Source organism: Lissotriton vulgaris, chromosome 9 (assembly GCF_964263255.1).
Source record: "Lissotriton vulgaris chromosome 9, aLisVul1.2, whole genome shotgun sequence".
Classification (NCBI taxonomy): Eukaryota; Metazoa; Chordata; class Amphibia; order Caudata; family Salamandridae; genus Lissotriton; species Lissotriton vulgaris.
In genome coordinates this window covers 224,594,453-224,610,646 of record NC_141697.1, presented here as the reverse complement: position 1 = coordinate 224,610,646, position 16,194 = coordinate 224,594,453, and the positions used below count along the sequence as shown (strand labels likewise).

General features: G+C 49.5%; 1 protein-coding gene across 6 annotated transcripts in view; it reads left to right on the top strand.

The window, feature by feature from the left end:
• The window catches only part of MIA2 (MIA SH3 domain ER export factor 2), a 702,601-nt gene that overhangs the window by 678,181 nt on the left and 8,226 nt on the right, over positions 1 to 16,194 (top strand). For all 6 annotated transcript variants that reach the window (XM_086937351.1, XM_086937350.1, XM_086937349.1 and 3 more), the window contains exon 28: positions 3,095 to 3,320. In XM_086937351.1, the coding sequence (XP_086793477.1) occupies positions 3,095 to 3,320 (226 nt within the window). The remainder of the gene's footprint in view (positions 1 to 3,094; positions 3,321 to 16,194) is intronic.

Sequence of the window (16,194 nt, the reverse complement as noted above, 5' to 3'; positions counted from 1 at the left end):
GGTGGGGTCGTGGACCCTTTGCCAGGAGGCTCTGCACCTCTGGCAGTGGCTGGAACATCAGGGCGTGACTCTGATGGTTCAACACCTGGCAGGTTCTCTGAACGCCAGGGCGGACGAACTCAGCCGTCGGTGCTCGATGGATCCCGAATGGCGTCTGAACTCGGATGTGGTGCAAGGCCTCTTTCTGCGATGGGGAGAGCCTTGGTTAGATCTATTCGCCACAGAAGAGAACGCGCAATGTCATCAGTTCTGCGCGTTGGAGTTTCCAAGACGGCACTCGCACGGCGACGCCTTTCGGCGCGAGTGGAGTTGCGGTCTGTTATACGCCTTTCCGCCTATACCACTTTTGCCCAGAGTGCTGAAGAAGATCAGGCGCGACCGGGCCCAAGTCATCCTTGTGGCTCCGGACTGGGCTCGAAGGTACTGGTATCCCGAGCTACTCAGCATGTCAGTCGGTCCCCCGATCCGCCTGCCCCTTCAGGAGGACCTTCTGTCGCAGCAGCAGGGGACGGTCCTCCACCCGAACCTGTCCAGACTCCACCTCCATGCGTGGAGATTGAGCGGCGACAGTTGAGGCCATTTGACTTGCCTCCTGAAGTCTGTGATGTGATTCTGGCAGCCAGGCGTCCCTCCACTAAGTCGGTATACGCCTGCCGGTGGAACAGATTTGTGGCATGGTGCACAGCAAAGGCTGTGGACCCTCTTTCTGCCCCTCTTTCCGAGGTTCTCCTCTTTCTTCTCTCTCTTGCCCATCAGGGCTCTGCTCTGGGCACTATCAAGGGCTACCTTTCTGCCCTTTCGGCCTTTCTGAGGCTACCTGATCAACCTTCTTTGTTCAAGTCCCCTATTGTAACAAGATTCTTGAAGGGCATCACACACATGTATCCACCTGTTCCGTTTGCGATGCCTCAGTGGGACTTGAACTTGGTTCTAACCTTCTTGATGTGTGCTCCCTTTGAGCCACTTCATTCTTGTCCTCTACGTCTCCTGACTTTAAAGACGGCTTTCCTGGTTGCCATCACCTCTGCCAGGAGAGTGAGTGAGCTCCAGGCTCTCTCTGTCAAACCTCCTTTCATGTCCATTCATCCAGACAAGGTGGTTCTGAGGACTAGACCTTCTTTCCTGCCCAAAGTAGTCTCTGCTTTTCACATCGGGCAGTCCATCACCTTACCCTCCTTCTTCCCGCCTCCGCATCCTTCAAAGGATGAAGAGCGGCTCCATCGTCTGGACCCAAAACGTGCGTTCTCATTTTATATGGATCGCACACGCCAGTTCCGGGTGGATGACCAACTGTTTGTTGGCTACGTGGGTGCGAAGAAGGGACGGGCGGTGCATAAACGGACCATCTCTCGGTGGGTCGTTCTGTGCATCAAAGCGTGCTACTCTTTGGCTCGGAAGGAGCCCCCTGTTGGGCTGAGGGCCCATTCCACTTGGGCCACGGCGGCTACTACTGCCCTGGGCCGGGGAGTCCCTTTGCAGGACATTTGCCAGGCGGCTACATGGGCCTCGCTGCACACATTTGCGAGGCACTACTGCCTGGACAGTCAAGTCCGGAGGGATGGCTTCTTTGGCCGTTCTGTCCTCCAGGACTTTCTGGTGTAGGATTGTATTGGTTCGCAGACCCACCACCGGGGTTGGTATTGCTGGGGTATCTATTCTAAGGTAAGGAATCTAATACTAACCTGTTTCTTTCAGATGAACAAGTTACTTACCTTCGGTAACGATCTATCTGTAAGAAACAGTAGTTAGTATTAGATTCCTTACCGCCCCACCCATCCTCCCCGTTCTGCGAACTGATACCTAGGGTTAAGGACATCCCTTTCAGGGCCCTAGTTTCAATTGGCACCAGTGTTGGTTCTTACATGGCTCTGCGTGTTATGGCGCAGAAAAGCTGTGTACAAAGAACTGACGTCAGCGCGCGGAGGCAGCGTCTATATACTCCAGCGACGTCATCACGGCGCACGATTCAGAAAAGGGGGTGGTGATGAACAGAGTGTCTGAATTAAGCAGACCACTCTTACCCAGTCCAAAGATCAGGGCTTGATCCATCACTGTTATTTATCTCACTGCACCATCCCAGCTCAGAACCTGGCTATATGCAAATCAGTCTGTCCCTGGCCCAGTGCATCATGGGAACAGGGCAGACTAAACTACCAAGCCAATTCTTCACCAGAAAGGAGACAAGCTACCGGGGACCGGTTTCTGGCATTTCAGCCGTCTTCGGCGCCGCCGCCGACGGACGCGGAGCCGCAGGGGACGCCTGCAGACGACGCGCAGGGGTACTGCTACGCAAAAGTTTCCGGATCCAGACTGACGCCTGGGGATATTCTAAGGTAAGGAATCTAATACTAACTACTGTTTCTTACAGATATATCGTTACCGAAGGTAAGTAACTTGTTCATCATGCATTGTTAATAATGTATTCCTACTTGTTTCCACATTCTCAAATGTTTTACAAGCTGCAAGGAAGGAAACTTGACTAAAATATCCATTGAGTTCCTAGGGTGATATAAGTCCTGCAGTGACAGAACCGAATCCAGTTAATTGTAATCTGAACTGCTGATTATTGTAGGTATTAAGGTTCTGCTGATGCCAGTGTAGGAAGGTATAGGCTAGATCTTAGTGTGTTTTGACAAAAATAATGATTACCAACCAGGATTCCATTTTATCTTGTTAAGGTTTTTAGGTTCGCTTACATATGTAGAATCTATTTATTTTTATTCTTCAGTCTTTAAAAGAGGTGACTTTTGAACAATCAACTGCCCTGAACTGGACCAGAGAACAACTTTTCTCAGGAGTATTTGGAAGCGCTGTTCTATGACAAATCCCCATACAAACACACCTACCCTCATGAGTCCATCCACACCACCCAGAACCTGGTTTGAGAAAAAGGACAAATAGTGTATTTGCAGTAACATTTCAAATGAAAAAGCCACTGCTTTTAAATGCAATTCTGAAGGGACATTCAGGAAATATTTCACTGCTCTCAAGGTGTTCTAGGAAGTCAAACCCTCAGCATGTGTTGGGAGGTTCACTCCCAAAGTCTAAAACCAACAGGTTCTAATTGTATTAAATGTTAATTATTGTTTTGTAGAATCCGGTAAACATTGCTGATCACTCTCTCCATCCTGATAATGAGGCAGTAAGGTCCAGTATTGCTCCTCCACCCCCTCTTATGAGAGGCCCTCTTTTGCCAATGGATCCCAGAGGACCTTTTATGAGAATTCCTCCTTTTCCTCCTCGTATGATGGACATGTATGGACCTCGGGAATATTTTCCACTGCCAGATTTTTCTGGCATACCACGTCATCCAGCAGAAAGTAAGTTCTCCATTTATTAGTCTGTACTTTATTTTAAAAAAAAATGTATCTTCATTTTTACTGACTCTAATTTTAAAGGCTATCCTCCATTTAATTTCATATTTGATTTATTTTTTATATTTTCTCTATAGTATAGTATAAATTCTTTAATAGATGATTGAAGTGTTTGTACTTTCCCAAATTGAGACCCACAGATATTTTAAAATGGTTATTTAGTGTAAATGGATCGATGGACAAGAGTGGAGCTCTTGTTGTTGAATCACTTGACCCATGAGATGCTTTTATAGATGCTTTTATAGGACAATATAAAGGTTACCAACCAACTTTCGTTTATAGAATGGAGTCTATGTACAAGGTAAATGGTTTCCATTTGATTCTGGTATCTGGTGCCTGCTTTAAATTGTGCCTCTCTTCTAGCACATCGGTTTCTTTTGCAGGTGCTTTCTATGTTCAGAAGATCTCAATCACTTTGAATATTCTGGCTCCCTAGTAAGAATCAAGAAATATATGTTCAAGGTATATGAGCTGCAGATCTTACACTTTGCATTAGATCGCCACCTGGTGTTGGGCTTTAATGATTGCATGTTGTTGTCGTCTTGGAAGAAGTCATTGTAGTCACAAGATAGGTGACTCCTTCCTTGGACGAAAGTGCGCACGGGCATCCGCTTCATCCTTAGATTGTTTTTTTCCGCCACTGGGGTTGGATGCAACTTTTCCGCTTCGGTTCAAAATCCACTTTCCAAGGACTTCGACGTGCAAAACTTTCTAAAAACAACTTTTTACATCAATATCCATAGACTCGACTTCATCAGTTTGATTCCGGTCGTCGACGCGGGCCGTTGGGCCTACCCACTTGATGAGGCCTACAACTCATGGAAAGGACGCCATTCAAAAAATGCTCCGTGTTGAGCAAAATTTCCACGCAGCGACCATCACGAGGTGTGTAACCTGTGCTTATCACCAGAACACAACAAGTCGAGCTGCACAGCTTGTGCATCCTTTCAATCCAAGAAGAACATTCGAGATCGGAGGGCCCGTCGACGCGACATGCAGAGATCAGCTCGGGAACTGGTGGATATCTTTAACGAAGGTCCATGTGTCCCCGAGGAAGATTCTGATGATCTCCAAATCGTATCTGTGGCAGACAACTCTGATGACTCCATACCATCAGGTCAACGTGTGAGGACGACTGCCCCTATCCCAGCCCCAACACCTAAACCAAAGGCTAAGGTCAAAACTCCGCCTTCGGGGCCCAGTCGAGCCCGAAACATTGCTTTGAAAGCCCCGCCATCGAGCCCGGCTCCGAAGAAAATACTACAGCCTTCCGGTAGCTCCATACCGAGCAAACCACACGTGCCGATACTACCAGCTCCCTTGACAGCGAAACCAAAAGTAGTCCCGGATCTGAAGATTACTCAGAAACCGTATACTCATAAAGACAAGACGGCACCGAAACCAATGAAGCCTGTTTCCGACGTTTACAAGCCGACCAAAACAGCCTCCAGCCCAAAATCTTCGGTGCCGAAACTGACAAAGCCTGCTTCCGATGCCTCCAAGCCCTTGAACCAGGCCTCGACTCCGAAAACATTACCTTCTGTGCCGAAAACTACGGCAAAGGACTATACAACCACTCCTAAGGCTAAAGACAAGCAGAAAACAGGCCCGGAGCCGAAGAAATCGGCGCCGAAAGCGATTTCTCAAGAAGAGCTTTTTCGACCTGATCCTTTGCAAAAAAGGATATACATAGATCCAAAAACAGGACATGTTTCCACTATGCCACATAGAAAGAGGAAGCTAGACACAGCACCTTCAACTCCAGTGCCTGTCAAGAAGAAAGACTCTGCTACATCACCTATGCACCCTTCTTCTCCAGTACCTCCTCTTTCACCTCCTATTTCTTTTAACATTTCACCTCAAATTTCACCTGCTCATTCACCACAAAATTCTCCACCTCAATCTTCACCTCCACAAACACCTCCTCAGAATGATGATGAGTATAACATAGGGGATGGGGGAGACCCAGATGAGCCCTTTCCATACCCTAGTGATGTACCAGATTGGGAATATCCAAACCCACAAGATGTACCGGATATCCCTGACCCACATACATATCCATCCAAACCATCTCCTCCTGAAGATAATATTGGGTTTGGACATCTACTCAATAGGGCTGCCATCTATCATAATGTAATAATGCACTCAGAAGAGGCAGTGGAAGATTTTTTGTTAGACACTTTTGAACACTCACAAAAGTCTGTTCAAATATTATCCATGATTAAAGGGGTCATTGAGCATGCCCCAGAAGTGTTTAAAGATCCTACACGAGGGGAGGAGCTTCGCTGCCAACCAAGATGGCCGCGTGAGCTCGGAGCTCCGAAGACCTCCCGATCCTCCGCAATAATCCTGTGATCCATCCTGTCCCACGATTGTGGGAATCGGTTGCTAAGCCGGTCCTGAGGCGGCACCCGCTTTCGGAATGAAAATCGGACATTCCTAGACTCAGTTAGCTCGACGGATCCCGGAGGCTCCGCCCGCATCACTGGCGACCGTTGTGGGGTACAGCGGTGTCTCCACATGGTACCTCCCTGCCTACGCTTCTTCATCCCGATGGGTGCTTCTGATCCTTGAGCGCCTTGCTGGGCGGCCTCAACACTGGACTTTGGAGATATCGCCGTGTGCATTGGACATACTACACTGGACTCTTTCGCCCCTGGTGTCCCCCCGTCCCGAGAGTGCCAACATGGCGGGCAAGGGAGGCTCGGACGCAGGCAAATCTCAGCGGCTCAACAGGAAACCATCCCAGTCCCAGTCCACCATTCCGGAGCGATTCTCCCAGTCTAAGGGATCACCGGTACTGGCGGGTCGTGCTAAGGACTCAGGAAGAGATGAATCGCCGGACGACTCCGAGATAACTCTTCGGGACGTCATGGGAGCGATATCGGGGGTGAAGACGGAGATGCACACTCTCCGCGAGGAACTGTCCAGCAAGGTTGACTCCCTGAAGATTGAGTTAAACCTCATCAGGACCGACCTCGGGAAAACTAATGACCGGGTGAAATCGCTGGACCTTAAGACTTCCAGCCTGGTCACGGATGTGTCTGATATACAGTTGGAGGTGCGCGACCTGAAAATGGCTAACGGAATGCTGGCGCGTCGACTGGACGAGTTCGAGGGTCGCGCGCGGCGCCAAAATGTTCGCATCACCGGTGTACTGGAAAAGGCCGAGGAGGACTCGGCTGAGCTCTTTGTGGAAGAACTGGTGGTTAAGAACTTGGCACCGGGGGGCCTGAGCAAGTTCTTTTCGGTGGAACGGGCCCACAGGATCCCGGGTGGGCCGCCGAAATCGGGTGCCTCCCCTCGCCCCATCATCGCGAGGCTGTTCAATTACAGGGACAGAGACGCTATCCTGCAAGCATCGAGGACCGCGGGCCCTCTCCGCTTCCAGAACTCTGATGTGAACTTCTTCCCGGATTTCACCCAGGCTGTTCAGAAAAAGCGCCAGAGCTTTACGGGGGTGAAGCGGAGACTGAGGGAAATGGGCCTGCGCTACTCTATGCTCTATCCTGCCAAGCTTCGCATTGAGCGTGACCACCGGACCTTCTTCTTTGACTTCCCGGATGAGGTGGGACACTGGCTTGATACCCTGCCCCAGGAACGACATGAGCCGACCGACCAGACGGAGGAGACCACCGGAGGCGCGGAAGCACGGGAATGATTGTTTGGTTACTTGCCTTCCGAGAGCTGGGTTGCCGTGAGGGGCTTCGGCTTTTGACATTGCTGCTATTATTTTGACTCGTTTTGTAATTAATATGGGGGATGACGGGGGGGGATGGGATGTCTCCTTTCTCCTCTGTGGGCTTCTTGTAGGTTAGTTAAGGGGCGACAGGCACACTGCTAGTTGGGGTGGATTATAGTCTGATGCAGGGGTGCAGGGTGGTGGGTAGTTGGGGTGTGTTTTTTCGTACTTTTTCTTTGTCTTACTCTTTGTTCTGGCTGAGGAACTACTGGACTGAAATGTTATTGCTGTGGGCGCTGTTGTGGGTGGGGGAGGGGGCGCGGAACGTCCTTGATGATGGGGGGTAAATCTCTTAATTTGTTGAGCTGGAATGTTAACGGGTTGGGGGACCGTATTAAGAGGGGTGTTGTGTTGCAGATGCTCAAGCGCTGTTCGCCTGATGTGGTTTTTCTACAAGAGACCCACTTGGTGGGACATGCCTGTAAGGCCTTGAATAGACGGGGATACAAAATGGTGGCACATTCAGGGTTCTCCTCGGGTTCCAGAGGGGTGGGCATCATGGTGCGCACGTCCCTCCCGTTGGAGGTGGAGTCTGTACTTGCTGATGAAAGAGGCAGATACGTGGCGTTGGTGGGCAAGTGGGAGGGCCGCACGCTAGTTTTGGTTTCGGTTTATGTTCCCCCGGGGCTGCAGGAGACTACTTTCAGGGACCTGGGAGGCGCCATTTTAGGTCTCCCCGAGGGATTGTTGCTGGTGGGTGGGGACTTCAACTCTGTAGTCTCGGGGGAGTTGGACCGCTTTCCATCCAGGGATCTTCGCCCTTCCCAATCTTGGCTGCCTGATTTTTTGAGTTCCATGGGGATGGTTGATTGCTGGCGATTGTTACATCCTACCCAGCGGCAGTACACTTTTCTCTCGGGCGCCCACGGTAGCTTTTCTAGAATAGACTACGTCCTCACCCCGGCTGCCCAGGCGCAGTCTGTGTCCACCGCGCGTCTCTTAGCTAGGGGCATTTCAGATCATTCCCCGGTCTGGGTCTCTTTTGACTTCCAGATCCCCGCGTGTTCGCGAGTGGCTCCCATTAACCCGTGGTACTTTCGCGATCCGAAGACCAGGGCTCTCCTGACTAAAGCTATGGACCGGTACTTTGTCGAAAATACTGGCTCCGTTGCCTCCGCTGTCTCCCTTTGGGAGGCCTTTAAAACTGTGCTTCGTGGCGAGGCCTTCTCCCTGATTGCGGAGGCTCGCCGCCGCCGGGATGAGGACGTGGTGCGGCTGGAGTCTGATCTCGCTGACCTGAGCGCCCGACTGGAGCTGGATCCGTCTCCCGACTTGATTCACGCTCTCTCCCTTAAACAGTCCGAACTCCGGGCGACCACCACTGATGCAGCGAAGGCCTTGAGCAGGGAACAGCAGGGCAGGATATATGACTCGGGTGATAAGGCGGGCAAGCTCTTGGCCTGGCTGGATAGACGGGAACTGGCGTCCCAGGTGGTCCCAGAACTGGTGGGTGAGGATGGTTTATCCCTGACGGACCCGGCGGCTATAGTTGGGTCCTTCGCTGAATACTTTGAGGGGGTATATACCTCCGCAAATCCTCTCCCAGAGTCTGTCTCGGCCTCCTTTCTGGAGGACATTGACCTTCCCTGCCTCTCGGATCTTGACCGAGAAGACATGGATCGAGACCTGTCTGTGGATGAGGTGGCCCTGGCGATCCGCTCGCTGCGCTCCGGCAAAGCACCGGGACCCAACGGTATCCCGGTCGAGCTTTATAAACTCAAGGCCGACGCGCTGGCCACACCATTGCTTAATATGTTCCTTGAAGCCCGCGAGACGGGAGAACTCCCCCTCGACCAGAGACTCGCCACCATTGTGGTGATCCACAAAGAAGGAAAGCCACGTGATTTGTGCCGGTCCTATAGACCCATCTCGCTGCTGAACGCCGAACCCAAGATCCTGGCCAAATTGCTGGCCAACCGGCTGGTGGGTGTGATCACGGACTTGGTTCACCCGGACCAGTCCGGCTTCATACCGCACCGGAACACGGCGCTCAACTTGAGGAGGCTTCACGCGGTCATGGCACGTGCTCACCTGCTTCGTGAGCCTGCAGTTCTCGCCTCGCTTGACGCCACTATGGCTTTCGACTCGCTGGAGTGGAATTACTTGTGGGCTGTACTAGCCAAGTTGGGGTTTGGGCCCACTTACATCGGATGGGTCCGACTGCTGTATACCGCACCGTTGGCTAATGTGGCCGTCAATGGTCGGCTGTCGGCCTCCTTTGCGCTGCACAGGGGCACCAGACAAGGTTGTCCGCTCTCGCCGCTCCTGTTCGCCCTGGCACTGGAACCCCTGGCGGCTTGGATCAGGACGCACTCTGATGTCTCCGGGATTACGTGGTCACCTGGCCTTGAGGACCGAGTGTCGCTTTACGCGGACGACATCCTCTTGTATCTCACCTCTCCTTGCCGCTCACTTATTGTGGTTTTTGACCTGCTGGGTACCTTCGGGACCCATTCCGGCTTGGTGATCAACTGGTCTAAATCCTCACTATACACGTTGTGTGGAGACACTCCGCGCCTCCCCCGTGGGTGCTCAATACAGATAGCCCAGCAGGGCTTTCGATACCTGGGCATTTACGTGTCGCGCGACCCCCGAGCCCGATACTCCCACAACCTTCTACCACCGCTTGCGCGGTTACGCAGGGATGTCGAGGGACGGGAGAAGCTACCGATCTCTCTAATGGGCAGAGCCGCTTTATTCAAAATGATGGCGCTACCTCGCTTCCTCTACGCTTTGCAAAACACCCAAGATCCGGTCCCGGCCAAATACTTTGGAGAGATCGAATCCCTGCAGCGAGCACTGTTGTGGGATGGGAGGCCACGAATCTCGTTGCTCAAGCTGACCATACCGTGTTACGACGGGGGTATCGCCCTACCGGATATGCGACGCTACTACTGGGCGTCCCAGCTTGCGGCCATCAACCACGGCCTTTATGGCCCAGCGGCCAGCCCGGGCTACGCCATGGATCGGTGGCTCGTGAACGACGGGAACTATTATAGAGCCTTATACTCCAGGTCCTTGGACCGGAAGCTGACGGGCCCCACCAAAACGATGGTACATATATGGCGCGCGGTCACCGACACCCTGGGCTGGAAAGGTAGGATTACCCTGGCCACACCCCTATATGACTCAGACATACTGGGAAAGTTGTGGAAAACTAAAGGTTTCGACCGGTGGGACACCATCGGGATATCTAAGGTTGGAGACATGATGGCGAGGGGGAGGGTCAAGTCGTTTGACATGCTACAGTCTGAGTACCAGCTGGCATCGACGGAATATTTCCGACACGCCCAGCTTAGTCATGCCCTCTCCCCTCACATATCTGATGGAGATGCGATCCCTGAGTCATCACCCCTGGAGGATCGGGTGCTGGACGGCCACATGCCGGACAGCGCTATCTCCCTGACGTACAAAAAACTCATCAATGTGAGAGTGGATCTGCTTGAACGATTGAGGTTGCACTGGGTGAATGACGGTATAGAGATGGACGACGAGGAGTGGCAATCAGCGGTCTCCTCCCCCAGGGAGGTGGCCATATCAGCACGACTCCGCCTTGTACAGTTGAAAATATTACACAGGGTGTATGTCACTGGCCCTAGACTCATACATATGGGACTTTCCACGGATGGCCTGTGTCGGAGGGGTTGTGGTATGCTTGCTACTTTCCTGCACATCCTATGGGAGTGTCCTGGGGTTGCCCGGTATTGGACGCGAGTGCATGAGGTGATGGAGGAAGTGACTGGTGTGGCCTTACCGGCTGAGGCCCGGCGATGCCTCCTCAATGTTTGGTGTCCGAATGATTACAGTGTAGCCCAGACCCGTTGGGTCACCCTGGGTAATATGGTGGCCAAGAGGGACATCGCCCAGAAATGGGGTGCGCCTGCTCCTCCCTCCCTCAGCTTATGGGAAACCAACATGGACTGGTGCATGCTGCGTGAAAAGACAGTGTACATGGCCAGGGGCAAGCCTAAAATGTGGAGGTCTGTGTGGGGAGCCTGGAACTCCTACAGAGGTGACATTTGCGACCCCCCAATAGAGACTGACTCTGAAGTCCAACCTTCCCCGTAAGGCCCCTTCCCGCAGTTCCAAATGGGTTATCCTGGTGTGTTACCCCCCAAGTGCCTTATTGTTGTCACTGCTATTGTGTGCTGTCTTGGGTGTGCGGCCCTCGACCCCCTCCCGCTGCGCAATTCCACTACTTCTGTACTGTCCTCAGCCACTCCTTTTTCTCTTTGACTCCCTTTCGTGCCTAGCGCACGTCTTTTTCTCTTAGCCTTTTTGAGGCTTTCCTATTCTTTGGTTTATTTATACTAAGTTTGATGCTATTGAAAATTAAACCTGATTGCTTCTGCGCACAGTATTGTACACGATCTTACCTGCTACCTCAATGCTGCCTGGCCTCCGGGATATAAGGCTGAATAGCGGTGTACTTTTTTCTACAAATAAAGGTTTTCCAAAAAAAAAAAAAAAAAAAAAAAAAAGATCCTACACGAGCTAGCATCATAAACCCGAGAATAGAAAAAAAGTAAAGGTCCGCTCCTGGGGATCCCGCTTATATTAAAGGACAGCTACCCTTGGATTCCCTAGTCATTTCCAACACTCGAAAAAGAGCAAATTCATAGACATCAGGTGAGGCACCACCTCCTGCTAAGGAACCAAAAATAATAGATGCTTCAGGCAAAAGGGTAGCTGCACAAGCTAGCAATACATGGAGTTTAGCTAACACACAAGCCCTCCTCGCAAGATACGACAGGGCTCATTATGACCAGTTAGAAACCCTTTTACAACATCTACCTGACCAATATAAGGCACAGGCAAATGACCTTGTACAAGAGGTAAGCTCATTTTTAAATGCCTCATTCAAGTGCACTCTTGATGTAGCAGACACTGCACCTAGAGCAATAAACACTAGTGTCCTCCTTAGAAGACAGACATGGCTACGCATTTCAGGGTTTAAGCAAGAGGTGCAAATAACCATCTTAAATCAACCATTCAACCAACAACAATTGTTTGGTCCAGAGGTAGACGGCGCACTTGAGAAAATGAAAAAAGACACTGATACTGCAAAATCTATGAGAGCTCTGTAGTCCACTCAAGCAAGAAGCTCCTTTCGTCGCTCCTTTTACAGAGGAGGCTCCAAACAAACTGGAGCAGACAATTCAACTTCCTTTAAAAACAATACACAAACATCCTCCAATAGAGGATATTTTAGAGGAGGCTACCAAGGTAATAACAATAAGGGTAGAGGTAGAGGTAATAACAACAATCTATCCTCTTCCACCACTAAACAGTGACTTCCTTCAGCTCCCCCCAACAGCATACCACTCCTGTAGGGGAGAGACTAACTCAGTTCCTACCTGTAAGGAATTCCATCACAACAGACGGATTATCCAGTATGGTTACTGCCTAGAGCTTACAGCTACCCCTCCAAATATACCACCCAGACAGCGTCCAATGTCCACAGAACATCTAACGCTGCTCCAACAAGAGGTTTGCTCATTGCTGCAAAAGGATGTAATGGAGTTAGTTCCTATGCAACATCAAGGAACAGGAGTATACTCACTCTACTTCCTAATATCCAAAAACGATTGGACAGTAAGGCCAATTCTAGATTCAAGGCCTCTCAATCTGTATATACACTCAGATCATTTTCACATGATCACTTTACAAGTGCTCCCATTGTTGCAACAAGGCGATTTCTTCACTACACTAGACCTCAAAGACGCATACAGAATCATTCCCATACATCCTTCCCACAGGAAGTATCTCAGGTTTGTGCTAAAAGGACAACACTATCAATTCAAAGTCCTTCCATTCGGGCTCACAACTGCACCACGAGTGTTCACAAAGCGCCTAGCAGTAGTAGCAGCACATCTCAGAAGACAACATATCCATGTCTTCCCATACTTAGACAATTGACTCATAAAAGCCAAGTCATTTAACCAGTGTGTTCAACACACATCTCAAACAATTCAGACACTGCACAACTCGGGGTTTACAATAAACCACACCAAGTCACATTTACAGCTCTCTCGTGTACATCAATACATAGGGGTTACCATAAACACCAATACAGCTCTAGCTTATCCCAGTCCAGCCAGGATACAGAGCATTCAAGCCTTAGTCACAAGGTTTTAAAACCAACACTCTCTCCCAGCCAGAGTGTGCATGCAATTAATAGGCATGATGGCATCTTGTATTTTTATTGTACCATATGTAAGACTGCAATTCCGCCCATTGCAGGAATGTCTAGCACATCAGTGGAATCAGGCACAAGGATAACTGACAGACCTGGTGTTGGTGGGCAGCCGCACACATCGCTCTCTGCAGTGGTGGAACACCAAAAACTTGTCCAAAGGGCGGCCGTTCCTCGAGCGTGTTCCACAGATAGTACTGACAAGACGCATCCCTGACAGGATGGGGAGCACATCTGCTCCACCACACAACTCAGGAAAGTTGGACCGCTCAACAAAAGGTGCTTCATATCAATCACCTACAGTTGCTGGCGATTTTCCTAGCACTAACGTCCTTCCAAGTGCACATACAGAACAAAGCTGTCTTAATCCGGACAGACAACATGACAGCCATGTACTACATACTAAAACAAGGAGGCACACAATCCCTGCCGCTGTCCCAGCTCGCACAAAACATTTGGAGATGGGCCATTCCACAAAAGATATATCTGCTTGCGGAACACCTTCCAGGAGTTCACAATCAGAGACCTGATCTGTTAAGTCGACAGACACAACAGATTCACGAATGGGAACTACATCTGCAAGTTCGTCAACCATCCTTTCACAAGTGGGATCATCCAGACATAGACCTGTTTGCCACACACGAAAACGCAAAATGCCCAACCTTCGCCGCCAGGTTTCCACACCCGCTGTCCAAGGGCAATGCAATATGGATGAACTGGTCAGGCAGATTTGCATATGCTATTCCGCCAATCCCACTAATACCACTAGTAGTACGCAAGCTCAGACAACAGTCTCTCAAACTGATCCTGGTAGCTCCCACATGGGCATTCCAACCGTGGTACACACTGCTGGAACTCTCTCTAGTTCCACACCAAAAACTGTCTCTGACATCATCCATGCTAACGCAGAACCTTGGAGACATCAGGCATCCAGATCCAGGTTAACTGAATCTGGCGATCTGGCTCCTGACGTCTTGGAGTTTGATTACCTTAACCTGCCACCAGACTGTATGAATATCATTAAAGAAGATAGAAGACCTACTACTAGAGCTTGCTATGCTGCTAAATGGAAGAGATTTGCCATTTACTGCACTAATAATCAAATTGATCCTTTAGATGCTTCAATCCAAAATATTATCTGTTACCTTCTCCATTTACAAAGATGTAATCTAGCATATTCATCTATACGTTTACATCTTGCAGCCATTGCAGCATATCTACAAAACAGATAACATATGTCCTTGTTTAGAGTACCAGCAATAAAGGCTTTTATAGAAGGATTAAAAAGAATTATTCCTCCTAGGTTACCACCCTCTCCAGTGTGGAACCTAAACATTGTTCTTACCAGGCTCATGGGGCCCCCTTTTGAACCTTTACATAAGTGTGAACTGCAATTTCGCACATGGAAAACAGCTTTCCTCATTGCTATTACCTCTCTTAGGAGAGTTAGTGAGATTCAAGCTTTCACTATACAAGAACGCTTTTTACAATTACACTGTAACAAAGTGGTTCTAAGAACTAATCCTAAATTCCTTCCTAAAGTAATTACTCCTTTTCATCTAAACGAATCAGTAGAGTTACCAGTGTGTTTTCAAAACTCAGACTCTGTAGCAGAGAGAGCTTTACACACACTAGATGTAAAAAGAGATCTTCTCTATTATATCGATAGGATCAAATCCTTTAGCAAAACAAAGAAACTATTTGTAGCTTTCTCTCCACCACATAAAGGCAACTCCATTTCTAAATCAGGAATTGCAAGGTGGATTGTTAAATGCATACAAATATGCTTATCACAAGGCAAAACGCACATTAACAGTTCCTCCTAGAGCGCACTCCACTCGCAAACTTGGAGCATCCATGGCTTTCTTAGGGAACATTCCCCTAGAAGACATCTGCAAGGCAGAAACATGGTCTACAACACACACCTTCACTAAACACTATTGTGTTGATGTGCAAGCTAAGTAGCAAGCTGCAGTAGGACAAGCTCTCCTCAAAACTCTCTTTCAAACTACTGCAACGGATACAGGTGAACACCGCTAGGGGAGATACTGCTACACACTCGATGCAAAGTGTAGGACCTGCAGCTCATATGCCTCGAACGGAAAATGCTACTTACCAGTATGCATCTGTTCTTGGCATGTAGAGCTGCAGATTCCTACACGCCCTCCCGCCTCCCCGGGACCTGTATCTGTTCCAGTTTTATCTTGATTAGATATACACGCATGGACATCCCTTCTTTATTTCTACTAACTCCATCATTTCCCATCATGGCGAAAAACAATCTAAGGATGGAGCCGATGCCCATGCGCACTATCGTCCAAGGGAGGAGTCCCCTATCTCGTGACTACAAAGACTTATTCCAAGACGACAACAACATGCAATCATCCGAGCCCAACACTAGGTGGCGATCTAATGCAAAGTGTAGGAATCTGCAGCTCTACATGCCAAAAACAGATGCATACTGGTAAGTAGCATTTTCCTTTTTCAAATAACAATTTGCCCATTCTCACCACTTTATTCAAATGATTTAAATCCACCATTCCCTTTTATCATCTGAGGAAGACTAAGAAGAATAGCAACAGATCCCATTCATAAGTCTTGTTAACTCTCAGGATAGCAGATCTCTTTTTTCTAGGTTGCTACAATGTTTGTAGAAACCACTACTGAATGTCTGTGACGGATAGACATTAGGTGTGCATCTGGTGCTTAGGTTCTTCACATGACTTCAAGGTCTGCGACAACTGCGCATATGAATCCCAAGGCGATTTGAGACCGTAAGACGTAGCTGTACATTGTGAAATACCAGAAGGCTCTGTGCCGATCTCACTTGAAGTTGAAGGTGAGGACCCCTCTCTCACACACCTGCCTGAGGCAGATCTTCC